The 16,755-nt window shown below is 53.0% G+C and overlaps 1 protein-coding gene across 1 annotated transcript in view; it reads right to left on the bottom strand.

The window, feature by feature from the left end:
* Positions 1 to 12,098, bottom strand: part of MED26 (mediator complex subunit 26) — a 20,717-nt gene extending 8,619 nt beyond the window's left edge. Inside the window, exons 1-4 of the mRNA XM_078885167.1 lie at positions 11,905 to 12,098; positions 6,238 to 6,312; positions 1,319 to 1,445; positions 3 to 780 (exon numbers count right to left, since the gene is read on the bottom strand). Of these exons, the coding sequence (XP_078741293.1) occupies positions 3 to 780; positions 1,319 to 1,445; positions 6,238 to 6,312; positions 11,905 to 11,967 (1,043 nt within the window). The 5' untranslated portion in view covers positions 11,968 to 12,098. The remainder of the gene's footprint in view (positions 1 to 2; positions 781 to 1,318; positions 1,446 to 6,237; positions 6,313 to 11,904) is intronic.
* Between the last annotated feature and the right edge of the window lie 4,657 nt (positions 12,099 to 16,755).

The raw sequence follows: 16,755 nt of genomic DNA on the forward strand, positions 1-16,755 counted from the left end.
GCTCCGCCTCCCTCCTTGGCTCTGCCCTCTTCGCGACACAAAGGTCCGCCTCCCTCCTTGGCTCCGCCTCCTTCGCGACACAAGGCTCCGCCCTCTTCGGTGTTGGCTCCGCCCCCGAGTCCTTGTTTGGGCATGGCTCCGCCCCCTTGAGAGGAGGCTCCGCCCCCTTGAGAGGAGGCTCCTCCCCCTTGAGAGGTGGCTCCGCCCCCTTGAGAGGAGGCTCCGGACCCTGCGGCCGAAGCTCCGCCCCCTCCGGGCAAAGGACCGCCCCTTCCGGTCGAGACTCCTCCCCTTCCGGCCGAAGCTCCGCCCCCCTCGCTGGCCGAAGATCCGCCCCCTGGGGTCGAAGCTCCGCCCCCCTCGCTGGCCGAAGATCCGCCCCCTGGGGTCGAAGCTCCGCCCCCCTCGCTGGCCGAAGCTCCGCCCCCTGGGGCCGAGGCTCCGCCCCCATCGCTGGTCGAAGCTCCGCCCCTCTTGCTGGTCGCAGCTCTGCCCCCCTCGTTGGTCGAAGCTCCGCCCCCCTCGCTGGTCGAAGCTCCGCCCCCCTCGCTGGCCGAAGCTCCGCCCCCATCGCTGGCCGAAGCTCCGCCCCCTGGGTCCGAAGCTCCGCCCCCTGGGTCCGAAGCTCCGCCCCCTGGGCCCGAAGCTCCACCCCCGCCGCGAGCCGCGCCATCTTGGCAGGGGGCGGCGTGGAGTCGGTGGGAGGAGCCTCGGCCTTGCGTTTCTGGTCACATGACCCCCGCTCTGACGTCAGCGCGTCTCCCGGAGCCCCATTGGCTGCTGGGGGGAGGGGGGGGTGGAGGGGGGGGGGGGAGTGAGTCGTCCAATAGGAATTCAAGGTGCAGTGGATTAGTCCAATGTGTGTAGATGTGTGGGGGGGTTACATGGACCAGTCTACACCGTGTACACACAGAGCGCAATGGAACATTCCACCCACCACCCCCCTCTCCGTAGAGACACAGTGGATTAGTCCATTGTGTGTAGATGTGTGGGGGGGTTACATGGACCAGTCTACACCGTGTGTAGTGGATTAGTCCATTGTGTTCTAAATGTGTGGGGGGGTTACATGGACCAGTCTACACCGTGTACACACAGAGCGCAATGGAACATTCCACCCGTCCACCCCCTCTCCGTAGAGACACAGTGGATTAGTCCATTGTGTGTAGATGAGTGGGGGGGTTACATGGACCAGTCTACAACGTGTACCCAGAGCGCAATGGAACATTCCACCCATCCACACCCCTCTCCGTAGAGACACAGTGGATTAGTCCAAGCAGTGTGTGTGTTATTGGGCTGGTGGGTGAGTCCAAGTGCTCACCGGTGGCTGAGGAAGGGGGTGTGATGAGCCTTTGCCAGCCTCTCAGGAGCCTCTTGGCGCGTCTGGCCAGGTCATCGTCGGAGGTTCGCTTGCGGACGTCATTAATGAACTTGCCCAGACGCGTCTCCTAGGGGGGAGGGGCGAGGGGGGAGGGGCGAGGGGGGAGGGGCGAGGGGGAGGGGCGAGGGGGGAGGGGGAGGGAGGTCATGTGACCGCGGTTAATAAATTGAGGATTGTGAATCCGGTGATTGTAATTGATTGAGGATTGTGAGTGTGGTGGGTGGGTGGGTGGGCGGGTGAGTGAGTGGGTGGGTGGGTGGGTGAGTGAGTGGGTGGGTGGGGTGAGTGAGTGGGTGGGTGGGGTGAGTGGGTGGGTGAGTGAGTGGGTGAGTGGGTGGGTGGGTGAGTGGGTGAGTGAGTGGGTGAGTGGGTGAGTGGGTGGGTGAGTGGGTGGGTGAGTGAGTGGGTGGGTGAGTGGGTGAGTGGGTGAGTGAGTGGGGCGGTTGAGTGGGTGAGTGAGTGGGTGAGTGAGTGGGGCAGTTGAGTGGGTGAGTGAGTGAGTGGGTGGGTGAGTGGGTGAGTGAGTGGGTGAGTGAGTGGGTGAGTGGGTGAGTGAGTGGGTGAGTGAGTGGGGCAGTTGAGTGGGTGAGTGAGTGAGTGGGTGGGTGAGTGGGTGGGTGGCTGAGTGGGTGGGTGAGAGTGAGTGAGTGGGTGGTTGAGTGGGTGAGTGGATGAGTGGGTGAGTGAGTGGATGAGTGGGTGGGTGAGTGGGTGAGTGAGTGAGTGGGTGGGTGAGTGAGTGGGTGGGTGGCTGAGTGGATGAGTGGGTGAGTGAGTGAGTGGGTGGGTGGGTGGGTGAGTGGGTGGGTGAGTGGGTGGGTGAGTGAGTGGGTGGGTGGGTGAGTGGGTGAGTGGGTGAGTGAGTGGGGCGGTTGAGTGGGGCGGTTGAGTGGGTGAGTGAGTGAGTGGGTGAGTGAGTGGGTGAGTGAGTGGGTGAGTGAGTGGGTGAGTGAGTGGGTGAGTGGGTGAGTGGGTGAGTGAGTGGGTGAGTGAGTGGGGCAGTTGAGTGGGTGAGTGAGTGAGTGGGTGGGTGAGTGCGTGAGTGGGTGGGTGGGTGAGTGAGTGAGTGGGTGAGTGAGTGGGTGAGTGGGTTAGTGGGTGGTTGAGTGGATGAGTGAGTGTGTGAGTGAGTGAGTGGGTGAGTGGGTGGGTGGGTGGGTGAGTGGGTGGGTGGGTGGGTGGGTGGGTGAGAGTGAGTGAGTGGGTGGTTGAGTGGGTGAGTGGATGAGTGGGTGAGTGAGTGGATGAGTGGGTGGGTGAGTGGGTGAGTGAGTGGGTGGGTGAGTGGATGAGTGGGTGGGTGGGTGGGTGAGTGGGTGGGTGGGTGGGTGGGTGAGTGGGTGGATGAGTGGGTGGGTGAGTGAGTGAGTGGATGAGTGGGTGGGTGGGTGGGTGAGTGGGTGGATGAGTGGGTGGGTGAGTGAGTGAGTGGATGAGTGGGTGGGTGAGTGGGTGAGTGGGTGGGTGAGTGGGTGGGTGGGTGAGTGCGTGAGTGGGTGGGTGGGTGGGTGAGTGAGTGAGTGGGTGAGTGGGTGGGTGGGTGAGTGGGTGGGTGGGTGAGTGAGTGAGTGAGTGAGTGGGTGAGTGGGTGGTTGGGTGGGTGAGTGAGTGAGTGAGTGAGTGGGTGGGTGAGTGGGTGGTTGGGTGGGTGAGTGGGTGAGTGAGTGAGTGGGTGGGTGAGTGAGTGAGTGGGTGAGTGAGTGATTGGGTGGGTGAGTGAGTGAGTGAGTGGGTGAGTGGGTGGTTGGGTGGGTGAGTGGGTGGGTGGGTGGGTGAGTGGGTGGGTGAGTGGGTGGGTGAGTGAGTGAGTGAGTGGATGAGTGGGTGGGTGAGTGGGTGAGTGGGTGGGTGAGTGGGTGAGTGGGTGGGTGGGTGAGTGGGTGGGTGAGTGAGCGAGTGAGTGGGTGAGTGAGTGAGTGAGTGGGTGACTGGGTGAGTGGGTGAGTGGGTGGTTGAGTGAGTGAGTGAGTGGGTGAGTGGGTGGGTGAGTGGAGTGAGTGAGTGGGTGAGTGAGCGAGTGAGTGGGTGAGTGAGTGAGTGGGTGAGTGAGTGATTGGGTGAGTGATTGGGTGAGTGAGTGAGCGAGTGAGTGAGTGGGTGAGTGAGTGGGTGAGTGAGCGAGTGAGTGGGTGAGTGAGTGGGTGAGTGAGTGAGTGAGTGGGTGAGTGAGTGGGTGGGTGAGTGGGTGGGTGGGTGGGTGAGTGGGTGGGTGGGTGAGTGAGTGAGTGAGTGAGTGAGTGAGTGGGTGAGTGAGTGGGTGGGTGAGTGGGTGGGTGGGTGGGTGAGTGGGTGGGTGAGTGAGTGGGTGAGTGGATGAGTGGGTAGGTGAGTGAATGGGTGAGTGAGTGGTTGAGTGAGTGGTTGAGTGTGTGAGTGAGTGGGTGAGTGGGTGAGTGGGTGGGTGAGTGGGTGGGTGAGTGGGTGAGTGGGTGAGCGAGTGAGTGAGTGGGTGAGTGAGTGAGTGAGTGGGTGAGTGAGTGGGTGAGTGAGTGGGTGAGTGAGTGAGTGGGTGAGTGAGTGAGTGAGTGGGTGAGTGAGTGAGTGAGTGGGTGAGTGAGTGAGTGAGTGAGTGGGGTGAGTGAGTGAGCGAGCGAGCGATGTGAGCGAGTGAGCGAGTTAATGAGTGAGTAAGTGGGTGAGTGAGTGAGTGGGTGGGTGAGTGGGTGAGCGAGTGAGTGAGTGAGTGAGTGAGTGGGTGAGTGTGTGAGTGAGCGAGTGAGTGGGTGAGTGAGTGGATGAGCGAGTGAGCGAGTGAGTGAGCGAGTGAGTGGGTGAGTGAGTGGGTGAGTGGGTGAGCGAGTGAGCGAGTGGGTGAGTGAGTGGGTGAGTGGGTGAGTGAGTGGGTGAGTGAGTGGGTGAGTGAGTGGGTGAGTGAGTGAGTGAGTGAGTGAGCGAGTGAGCGAGTGAGCGAGTGAGCGAGTGAGTGGGTGGGTGAGTGGGTGAGCGAGTGAGTGAGTGAGTGAGTGAGTGAGTGGGTGAGTGTGTGAGTGAGCAAGTGAGTGGGTGAGTGAGTGAGTGGATGAGCGAGTGAGTGGGTGAGTGAGTGGGTGAGTGAGTGTGTGAGTGAGTGGGTGAGTGGGTGAGTGGGTGAGTGAGCGAGCGAGTGAGTGAGTGAGTGAGTGAGTGAGTGAGTGAGTGAGTGAGTGAGCGAGTGATTGGGTGAGTGAGCGAGTAAGCGAGTGAGTGGGTGAGTGAGCGAGTGAGCGAGTGAGTGAGCGAGTGAGCGAGCGAGTGAGTGAGTGAGTGAGTGAGTGAGTGAGCGAGTGATTGGGTGAGTGGGTGGTGAGTGAGTGAGTGAGTGAGTGAGTGAGCGAGTGAGTGAGTGGGCGAGTGAGCGAGTAAGCGAGTGAGTGGGTGAGCGAGTGAGTGAGTGAGTGAGTGAGTGAGTGAGCGAGTGATTGGGTGAGTGGGTGAGTGAGTGAGTGAGTGAGTGAGTGAGTGAGTGAGCGAGTGAGTGAGTGGGCGAGTGAGCGAGTAAGCGAGTGAGTGGGTGAGTGAGTGAGTGAGTGAGTGAGTGAGTGAGTGAGTGGGTGGGTGAGTGGGTGGGTGGGTGAGTGAGTGAGTGAGTGGGTGAGTGAGTGAGTGGGTGGGTGAGTGGGTGGGTGAGTGGGTGGGTGAGTGAGTGGGTGAGTGGATGAGTGGGTAGGTGAGTGAGTGAATGGGTGAGTGAGTGGTTGAGTGAGTGGTTGAGTGTGTGAGTGAATGGGTGAGTGGGTGAGTGGGTGGGTGAGTGGGTGGGTGAGTGGGTGAGTGGGTGAGCGAGTGAGTGAGTGGGTGAGTGAGTGAGTGAGTGAGTGAGTGGGTGAGTGAGTGGGTGAGTGAGTGGGTGAGTGAGTGAGTGGGTGAGTGAGTGAGTGAGTGAGTGGGTGAGTGAGTGAGCGAGCGAGCGAGTGAGCGAGTGAGCGAGTTAATGAGTGAGTGAGTGGGTGAGTGAGTGAGTGAGTGGGTGGGTGAGTGGGTGAGCGAGTGAGTGAGTGAGTGAGTGAGTGAGTGAGTGGGTGAGTGTGTGAGTGAGCGAGTGAGTGGGTGAGTGAGTGGATGAGCGAGTGAGCGAGTGAGTGAGCGAGTGAGTGGGTGAGTGAGTGGGTGAGTGGGTGAGCGAGTGAGCGAGTGGGTGAGTGAGTGAGTGGGTGAGTGGGTGAGTGAGTGGGTGAGTGAGTGGGTGAGTGAGTGGGTGAGTGAGTGAGTGAGTGAGCGAGTGAGCGATGTGAGCGAGTGAGCGAGTGAGTGGGTGGGTGAGTGGGTGAGCGAGTGAGTGAGTGAGTGAGTGAGTGAGTGAGTGGGTGAGTGTGTGAGTGAGCAAGTGAGTGGGTGAGTGAGTGAGTGGATGAGCGAGTGAGTGGGTGAGTGAGTGGGTGAGTGAGTGTGTGAGTGAGTGGGTGAGTGGGTGAGTGGGTGAGTGAGCGAGCGAGTGAGTGAGTGAGTGAGTGAGCGAGTGATTGGGTGAGTGGGTGAGTGAGCGAGTGAGTGAGTGGGCGAAGTGAGCGAGTAAGCGAGTGAGTGGGTGAGTGAGCGAGTGAGCGAGTGAGTGAGCGAGCGAGTGAGTGAGCGAGTGAGCGAGCGAGTGAGTGAGTGAGTGAGTGGGTGAGTGAGTGGGTGAGTGAGCGAGTGAGCGAGTGAGTGAGCGAGTGAGCGAGCGAGTGAGTGAGTGAGTGAGTGAGTGAGTGAGCGAGTGATTGGGTGAGTGGGTGAGTGAGCGAGTGAGTGAGTGGGCGAGTGAGCGAGTAAGCGAGTGAGTGGGTGAGTGAGCGAGTGAGCGAGTGAGTGAGCGAGTGAGCGAGTGAGCGAGTGGGTGAGTGAGTGTGTGAGTGAGTGAGCGAGTGGGTGAGTGAGTGAGCAAGCGAGTGTGAATCTGATACCTCCAAGGCTTCCTTCGTGATCTGTCCACGCTCCAAACACGAGATGACTTCACGCACAGAGCGCATGTCAACAATCTACGCACACAGACACACACAACAACAACAACCGCCATTCAGTGGCGGTGACGTCACCACGACGCTTGTGCCAGGCCATGTGCACCCTGAGGCCACGTGAAGTGTCGAACGCCCGCTGGCAGGAGGTCACGGGGCAGACCCAGCAGGTGCCACGGGTCGACTGACCGAGATGACCGAGATGACTGGCTGATGCACCACCTGTGCCCCCTACTGTGCCAACTTGCTGTGCTTTAGCCACCCGGCGCTCCGCTCGTTGTTGTGAGCGTCGCTCCTCCGCCCTCCGTTGTTGTTGGAGGGCGACTGCCTCCAACTGCCCAGTAGCGTCCTTCACGAGCCTCCTCCACTGAGGCCGATCTTGACACCGCTGGTACCAGTCATCGGCAAGTCCACTCAGCTCCACGTCCTCCTGTACCACATCACTCCATCTCTTCTCCAGCCCGTGCCGCGCCCGTTTAGCCCCCTCGATCCGGCCGAACAAAAGCTGTTTAGGCATGCGGTGGCTGGGCATGCGGGCTACATGACCCAGCCAACGCAGCCTTGCCTGCCGGAGGAGCTCACTGATGGGACTTTGTCCAGATCTTTCAAAGATTTGTGAGCTCCTCACACAATCCAGCCTGCAGGTTAAACCCAGGATGGATCGTAGGCAGGCCAGCCTAAATGTTTCTAACCGGCAAAGATGTTCAATTAGGGGGGTCCACGTTTCGCAAGCGTAGAGAAGGGAGGGAATGACCGTGGCCGAGAAGACCTGAAGCTTCGTGCGGAGCGACAGACCAGGTAGCTTCCACACAGCGTTACGCAACCGATGAAAACATAATGCCGCTCGACTGATTCGGAGTGATACTTCTGCTGTTAAACTGGAGCCGGTCATGAGCACACTGCCCAGGTATGGAAAACTCTCCACTCTCTCCACTACTGCCCCATCACCGATTGGGAGTTGTGGGGGTGGAGTGTCCGATGGTACAAAATACCCAGGCAGGTGCTTAGTTTTGGTGGGGCTGATGGTAAGGCCCCACCTCTTAGTGGCACGCTCCAGTCTCAGCAGCAGCGTCTCCAACTCCTCCTCTGAATGAACAGCTATTACCAAATCATCGGCATACATAACGTGGTTGACCAATAGGGAGCCATCCCTTGATCGCACCTGGGCATCGATCAGCCTCCCATTATATCTGTACCAGATGGAAATTCCCCCGGTACAGCTATTGAAGGCTTCACGAACTACGCGGTCGAAATAGATGTAAAATAATGTGGGAGCCAGAGGACATCCCTGTCGCACCCCAAGGTGTACAGGGAATGGCTCTGACTCCCGGCCACGTAGTTTTACCCGGGCCCGCTCACCATCATGAAGGTCCTTAATGATCGTGAGCAGAGGGTCAGGGACTCCGAAAGCACGAAAAACAACCCAGAGCCCAGGCCTACTGATGGTATCATAGGCCTTGACCAGGTCAATAAAGCAGAGATGTACGTCTACACACAGACACACACACACACAGAGCATGTCTGTGTGTCTGAATGTCCTTGAACACACACACTTATACAGACACACACATAGTGTGTCTCTGTGCCTGTCTGTGTGTGTCTGTGTGTCCTTACATAGACACATACACACATACACACACAGACACACACACACAGACACAAAAATATCCCCGTATAGCCTTAACAGACTGTAGGGGCAAGTGCTGTTAGCGAGCACCTATGAAGGCCGGCACAGCACACGAGGGGGTGGGTGGCCAGCACCACGCCCGGCCGCCTTTGTCTCCCCAGTGGCGATGTTTACACACCGCACCAGGTACTCATTTAAGGCTGAATCGACCTAGGGGAGGCCCGGGACCGGTTCAGATAATCGTCACTGGTGTTGGCCGTGAGCGGGAATCGAACCCGGGTCGCCAGGTTCATAGCGCAGCGCGCTAACCACTACACCCACCGCTCCCCACAGACACACACACAGACACACACACATAGACACACACACACAGACAGAGCATGTCTGTGTGTGTGTGTCTGCGTGTCCTTGAACACACACACTCATACAGACACACACATAGTGTGTCTCTGTGTCTGTCTGTGTGTCCTTACATAGACACATACACACACAGACACACACAGATACACACAACACAGTCACACACAGACACAACACAAATAGACACACACAGATAGAAAGACACACAGACACAACACAGATAGATACATACAGATAGACACACAGACATAATACAAATAAACACAAACACAACACAGATACACACACACACAGATAGACACACAGACACACACAGAGAGACATACAGATAGACACACAACACAGATAGATACACACAGATAGAAAGACACACAGACACAACACAGATAGACACACAGACACAACACAAATCAACACACAGACACAAATACTAGGTTTTTTTCGGTAAAGCCTTGCAGTCACGAAAGCTTCAAATCTAGAACACAGACACAACACAGATACACACAGATATACACACAGAGATACATACAGATAGACACACAGAGAGACACACACAGATTACAAACACAGACACAACACAAATAGACAAACACAGATAGACACACAGACACACACAGATACACACACAGACACAACACAACACAGATAGATACACACAGACACACACAGACACACACAGACACAACACAACACAGATAGATAGATACACACAGATAGAAAGACACACAGACACACACAGATAGATACACACAGACACACACAGATACACACAGACACAACACAGATAGATACACACAGATAGAAAGACACACAGACACACACAGATAGACACACACACAGATACACACAGACACAACACAACACAGATAGACACAGAGACACAACACAGTCACGCAAAAATAGACACACACAGATAGTAGGAATCTTAACTTATATAGTTAGAGTGTATACCTTTTATATAAGTTAAGATTCCTACTTGTTCAATGTATGCACCGTCCCGCCATAGTGAATTCCTTGTCTGTGCAAACTTACATGGCGATTAAAACCGTTTCTGATTCTGATTCTGAGATACACACAGATAGATATACACACAGACACAACACAGATAGACAACACAGACACACACACACAACACAGATAGATACATACAGATAGACACACAGAAACAACACAGATATACACACAGACACACACAGATACACACACAGACACACACAGATATACACACACACACAGATATATACAGACACACACACAACACAGATAGATACACACAGATAGATAAACACACAGACACAACACAGATAGTCACACAGACACACACAGATACACACACAGACACAACACAGATAGACACACACAGACACAACACAGACACACACACAACACAGATAGACACACACACAGATAGATAAAAACACAGACACAACACAGATAGTAACACAGATACACACACAGATAAACACACACAGACACACACAGATAGACACACAGACACAACACAGATAGACACACAGACACACACAGATACACACACAGATACACACACAGACACACACAGATACACACACAGACACAACACAGATAGACACACACAGACACAACACAGACACACACACAACACAGATAGACACACACAGACACACACACAACACAGATAGACACACACACAGATAGATAAAAACACAGACACAACACAGATAGTAACACAGATACACACACAGATAAACACACACAGACACACACAGATAGACACACAGACACAACACAGATATACACACAGACACACACAGATACACACACACAACACAGATACACACAGATACACACAGATAGACACACAGACACAACACAACACAGATACACACACAGACACACACACACACAGACACACACAGATACACAGACACAACACAGATAGACACACACAGACACACACATATAGACTCACAGACACACACAGATACTCACAGATACATACACACACAGATAGACACACACACACAAATAGACACACACATAGCGTCTGTGCCTGTGTGTGTGTTAGTATTAACAATTTTATTCATAATCAAGAAGAAAAGCAGCTAACGGATTGACCCTTAACGGAACGACGTTAAATGCGTCGATTTCTTATTTAAAAATAAATGCATCTCCTTATCTTTATTTAATTCCCCCCTCTCGGCACACATCAGACACGCGTCTTTAATCGTTAACGCAAAGAAGCAACGAAATGTTTAACACTTTGAAGGGTTTAATTTAAAATGTGTAAAGTGTGAGGCCTAGTTCAGGCTTTAGCCTGACTTAGGCCTCAACTAGAGGGGGGGGCGGTGGGGGGAAGAAACCGGAACCCCTCCCCCCTCCATAGGGAAGCATGGGAGGGATGGGGGGGCAACCGGAACCCCTCCCCCCTCCAAGAGGAAGTTTGGGGGGACGGTTGGGGAGGGTGAGGGGGGGGTTGAGGGGAGGGGTTGGGGGGGTGAGGGGAGGGGTTGGGGGGGTGAGGGGAGGGGTGGGGGGGTGAGGGGGAGTTCGAGAGGGGTTGAGGGGAGGGGTTGGGGGGGTGAGGGGGGGGTTGAGGGGAGGGGTTGGGGGGGTGAGGGGAGGGGTTAAGGGGGTGAGGGGAGGGGTTGGGGGGGTGAGGGGAGGGGTGGGGGGGTGAGGGGGGGTTCGAGAGGGGTTGAGGGGAGGGGTTGGGGGGGTGAGGGGGGGGTTGAGGGGAGGGGTTGGGGGGTTAGAGACGGTTTGAGGGGAGGGGTTGGGTGTGAGGGGGGGGTCGAGGGGAGGGGTTGGGGGGGTGAGGGGGGGGTTGAGGGGAGGGGTTGGGGGGTTAGAGACGGTTTGAGGGGAGGGGTTGGGGGTGAGGGGGGGGTCGAGGGGAGGGGTTGGGGGTGAGGGGGGGGTTGAGGGGAGGGGTTGGGGGGTTAGAGACGGTTTGAGGGGAGGGGTTGGGTGTGAGGGGGGGTTGAGGGGAGGGGTTGGGGGGGTTGAGGGGAGGGGTTGGGGGGGTGAGGGGCCGTTGAGGGGAGGGGTTGGGGGGTTAGAGACGGTTTGAGGGGAGGGGTTGGGGGGGTGAGGGGGGGGTGAGGGGGGGTTGAGGGGAGGGGTTGGGGGGGTGAGGGGGGGTTGAGGGGAGGGGTTGGGGGGGTGAGGGGGGGTTGAGGGGAGGGGTTGGGGGGGTGAGGGGGAGTTGAGGGGAGGGGTTGGGGGGGGTGAGGGGGGGGGGTGAGTGGAGGGGTTGGGGGGGTGAGGGGGGGTTGAGGGGAGGGGTTGGGGGGGTGAGGGGGGGTTGAGGGGAGGGGTTGGGGGGGTGAGGGGGGGTTGAGGGGAGGGGTTGGGGGGGGTGAGGGGGGGGGTGAGTGGAGGGGTTGGAGGTGAGGGGTTGGTAGCGAGCGGCATCACGTGGGGCTGACCGGGCTAAGCGTCACGTGTGCTCGCGCCGACCAATGAGAATCCCGGGATTAAGCTAAGCCCCGCCCCCTCTCCCCCATCACCACCACCACCACCACCTCGTAGTTGAGCGGCGAGCGAAGCTACCACGGGCGATGAGATGGAGTGTGACCCGTGGTTGTTGTTGTTGTGTTGTTGTTGTGTTGTTGTTGTTGTTGTGTTGTTGTTGTGTGTCTACTCACGTTCGCCTCATGGTCTATGGCGCGAAGCAGCTGCGACTTGAGCTGCTGCGCCGAGCGCGACATCGGTGGAAGGCGCGCGGTAGGGGCTGAGGCCACGCCCACAAGCTAACCCCTGCTGGACACGCCCACTTATGCAGAGGACACGCCCCCCAAACGATGACTCACGTAGACACGCCCACTTACGCTGAGGCCACGCCCCCAAACGATGACTCACGTAGACACGCCCACTTATGCTGAGGACACGCCCCCAAACGATGACTCACGTAGACACGGCCACTTACGCTGAGGCCACGCCCCCAAACGATGACTCACGTAGACACGCCCACTTATGCTGAGGACACGCCCCCCAAACGATGACTCACGTAGACACGCCCACTTACGCTGAGGCCACGCCCCCAAACGATGACTCACGTAGACACGCCCACTTATGCTGAAGACACGCCCCCAAACGATGACTCACGTAGACACGCCCACCTACGCTGAGGCCACGCCCACATATTCGAGTCACACCGACACGCCCACAAACCTACCCCAGCGAGACACGCCCACTTATGCTGAGGCCACGCCCACAACGATGACTCGCATAGACACGCCCACAAGCCAACCCCTGCTGGACACGCCCACTTATGCTTAGACCACGCCCCAACGATGACTTATATAGACACGCCCACTTACGCTGAGGCCACGCCCACACCCACAACGACGACTCACATAGACACGCCCACAACTATGACTCATATAGACACGCCCACTTACACTGAGGCCACGCCCACTAGAGGAGACCACGCCCACTTACACTTAGACCACGCCCACTACACGCTCAGACCACGCCCTTCCAACAAAGTGAACCACGTAGTGTATAGTGTAGTGTGTAGTGTATAGTGTAGTGTGTAGTGTATAGTGTAGTAGTGTAGTGTATAGTGTATAGTAGTGTAGTGTGTAGTGTATAGTGTAGTGTAGTAGTGTAGTGTATAGTGTAGTAGTGTAGTGTATAGTGTATAGTAGTGTAGTGTGTAGTGTATAGTGTAGTGTAGTAGTGTAGTGTATAGTGTAGTGTGTAGTGTATAGTGTAGTAGTGTAGTGTATAGTGTATAGTAGTGTAGTGTGTAGTGTATAGTGTAGTAGTGTAGTGTATAGTGTATAGTAGTGTAGTGTGTAGTGTATAGTGTAGTGTAGTAGTGTAGTGTATAGTGTAGTGTATAGTGTATAGTGTAGTGTATAGTAGTGTAGTGTGTAGTGTATAGTGTAGTGTAGTAGTGTAGTGTATAGTGTAGTGTGTAGTGTATAGTGTAGTGTGTAGTGTATAGTGTAGTAGTGTAGTGTATAGTGTATAGTAGTGTAGTGTGTAGTGTATAGTGTAGTAGTGTAGTGTATAGTGTATAGTAGTGTAGTGTGTAGTGTATAGTGTAGTGTAGTAGTGTAGTGTATAGTGTAGTGTGTAGTGTATAGTGTAGTGTATAGTGTATAATAGTGTAGTGTGTAGTGTATAGTGTAGTAGTGTAGTGTGTAGTGTAGTGTGTAGTGTATAGTGTAGTGTGTAGTGTATAGTGTAGTAGTGTAGTGTATAGTGTATAGTAGTGTAGTGTGTAGTGTATAGTGTAATGTGTAGTGTATAGTGTAGTGTATAGTAGTGTATAGTGTAGTGTATAGTGTAGTAGTGTAGTGTATAGTGTAGTGTGTAGTGTATAGTGTAGTAGTGTAGTGTATAGTGTAGTAGTGTAGTGTATAGTGTATAGTGTAGTAGTGTAGTGTATAGTGTATAGTGTAGTGTGTAGTGTATAGTGTAGTAGTGTAGTGTATAGTGTAGTAGTGTAGTGTATAGTGTAGTAGTGTAGTGTGTAGTGTATAGTGTAGTGTATAGTGTAGTAGTGTAGTGTGTAGTGTAGTGTGTAGTGTATAGTGTAGTAGTGTAGTGTATAGTGTATAGTAGTGTAGTGTGTAGTGGATAGTGTAATGTGTAGTGTATAGTGTAGTGTATAGTAGTGTATAGTGTAGTGTATAGTGTAGTAGTGTAGTGTATAGTGTAGTGTGTAGTGTATAGTGTAGTAGTGTAGTGTATAGTGTAGTGTGTAGTGTATAGTGTATAGTAGTGTAGTGTGTAGTGTATAGTGTAGTAGTATAGTGTAGTCGTGTAGTGTGTAGTGTAGTAGTGTCGCGTGTGTAGTGTAGTGTATAGTGTAGTGTATAGTGTAGTAGTGTAGTGTATAGTGTAGTGTATAGTGTAGTGTGTAGTGTATAGTGTATAGTATAGTGTAGTGTATAGTGTATAGTAGTGTAGTGTGTAGTGTAGTGTATAGTGTAGTGTATAGTGTATAGTAGTGTAGTGTGTAGTGGATAGTGTAATGTGTAGTGTATAGTGTAGTGTATAGTAGTGTATAGTGTAGTGTATAGTGTAGTGTATAGTGTAGTGTATAGTAGTGTGTAGTGTATCATGTATAGTATAGTGTAGTGTATAGTGTAGTGTATAGTGTAGTGTATAGTAGTGTATAGTGTAGTGTATAGTGTAGTGTATAGTGTAGTGTATAGTGTAGTGTATAGTGTAGTGTATAGTGTAGTGTATAGTAGTGTATAGTGTAGTGTGTAGTGTAGTGTATAGTGTAGTGTGTAGTGTAGTGTATAGTGTAGTGTATAGTGTAGTGTATAGTAGTGTATAGTGTAGTGTATAGTGTAGTGTATCATGTATAGTATAGTGTAGTGTATAGTGTAGTGTGTAGTGTATCATGTATAGTATAGTGTAGTGTATAGTGTATAGTAGTGTAGTGTGTAGTGTAGTGTATAGTGTAGTGTATAGTAGTGTATAGTGTAGTGTGTAATCGTTATGTAATGACGTGAGAATCTTCCGGAAGACGTCTACTGCCCGTTTTATTGTAGCAACCCTCCCATCATCCGGAAGAGGTAGTGTTCTTCCGGAAGATGTCTACCGTTTGTTTTATTGTAGCAACCCTCCCATCTTCCGGAAGATGAAGAGTTCTTCCGGAAGATGTCTACCGTTTGTTTTATTGTAGCAACTTCCTGTATTCCCCGTCTTCCGGAAGATGTCTACTGCCCGTTTTATTGTAGCAACCCTCCCGTCATCCGGAAGAGGTAGTAATCTTCCGGAAGATGTCTACCGTTTGTTTTATTGTAGCAACTTCCGGTATTCCCCGTCTTCCGGAAGATGTCTACTGCCCGTTTTATTGTAGCAACCCTCCCTTCATCCGGAAGAGGTAGTGTTCTTCCGGAAGATGTCTACTGCCTGTTTTATTGTAGCAACCTTCCCTTCATCCGGAAGAGGTAGTGTTCTTCCGGAAGATGTCTACTGCCCGTTTTATTGTAGCAACCTTCCCTTCATCCTGAAGAGGAAGAGTTCTTCCGGAAGATGTCTACTGCCCGTTTTATTGTAGCAACCCTCCCTTCATCCGGAAGAGGTAGTGTTCTTCCGGAAGATGTCTACCGTTCGTTTTATTGTAGCAACTTCCGGTATTCCCCGTCTTCCGGAAGACGCCAACTGCCCGTTTTATTGTAGCAACCTTCCCTTCATCCTGAAGAGGAAGAGTTCTTCCGGAAGATGTCTACTGCCCGTTTTATTGTAGCAACCTTCCCTTCATCCTGAAGAGGAAGAGTTCTTCCGGAAGATGTCTACTGCCCGTTTTATTGTAGCAACCCTCCCGTCATCCGGAAGAGGAAGAGTTCTTCCGGAAGATGTCTACTGCCCGTTTTATTGTAGCAACCCTCCCATCTTCCGGAAGAGGAAGAGATCTTCCGGAAGATGTCTACTGCCCGGTTTTATTGTAGCAACCCTCCCAACATCCGGAAGAGGTAGTGTTCTTCCGGAAGATGTCTACTGCCCGTTTTATTGTAGCAACCCTCCCGTCATCCGGAAGAGGTAGTGTTCTTCCGGAAGATGTCTACTGCCCGTTTTATCGTAGCAACCCTCCCATCATCCGGAAGAGGTAGTGTTCTTCCGCAAGACGTCTACTGCCCGTTTAATTGTAGCAACTTCCGGTATTCCTTGTCTTCCAGAAGACGTCTACTGCCCGTTTTATTGTTGCAACCCTCCCGTCATCCGGAAGAGGTAGTAATCTTCCGGAAGATGTCTACCGTTTGTTTTATTGTAGCAAACTCTCCGTGATTTTGTTGGTACCGTTAAAGTCACGGAGATAGAAAATTTAAATAAAATTACATTAATTTTTTTATATTTTATTTTAATTCAAATTTAACATTTTATTATTATTTTTTATTTGATTTTAATTTTCTCTTTCCGTTACTTTAACGAAAGAACCAAAAATGACTTCTGGAAGACATCTACCGCCTGTTTTATTGATAAACATCGTGTCTTCCGGAACAAGTAGTGACGTGAGAATCTTCCGGAAGATGTCTACCGCCCGTTGTGTTACGAACAATTCCATCTTCCGGAAGAGGTAGCGGACGTCATGATCTTCCGGAAGATGTCTACCACCTGTTTTATTACTAACCATTCCATCTTCCGGAAGAGGTAGTGACGTAATGATCTTCCGGAAGATGTCTACTGCCCGTTTTGTTACTAACCATTCCATCTTCCGGAAGAGGTAATGACGTGAGGATCTTCCGGAAGATGTCTACTAACCGTTTTATTGCTAACCATTCCATCTTCCGGAAGATTTAGTGACGTGAGGATCTTCCGGAAGATGTCTACTACCCGTTTTATTGCTAACCATTCCATCTTCCGGAAGATTTAGTGACGTGAGGATCTTCCGGAAGATGTCTACTACCCGTTTTATTGCTAACCATTCCATCTTCCGGAAGAGGTAGCGGACGTCATGATCTTCCGGAAGATGTCTACCACCTGTTTTATTACTAACCCTTCCGTCTTCCGGAAGAGGTAGTGACGTG

This window comes from Lampetra fluviatilis, unplaced genomic scaffold (assembly GCF_964198595.1).
Source record: "Lampetra fluviatilis unplaced genomic scaffold, kcLamFluv1.1 SCAFFOLD_424, whole genome shotgun sequence".
Lineage (NCBI taxonomy): Eukaryota > Metazoa > Chordata > Hyperoartia > Petromyzontiformes > Petromyzontidae > Lampetra > Lampetra fluviatilis.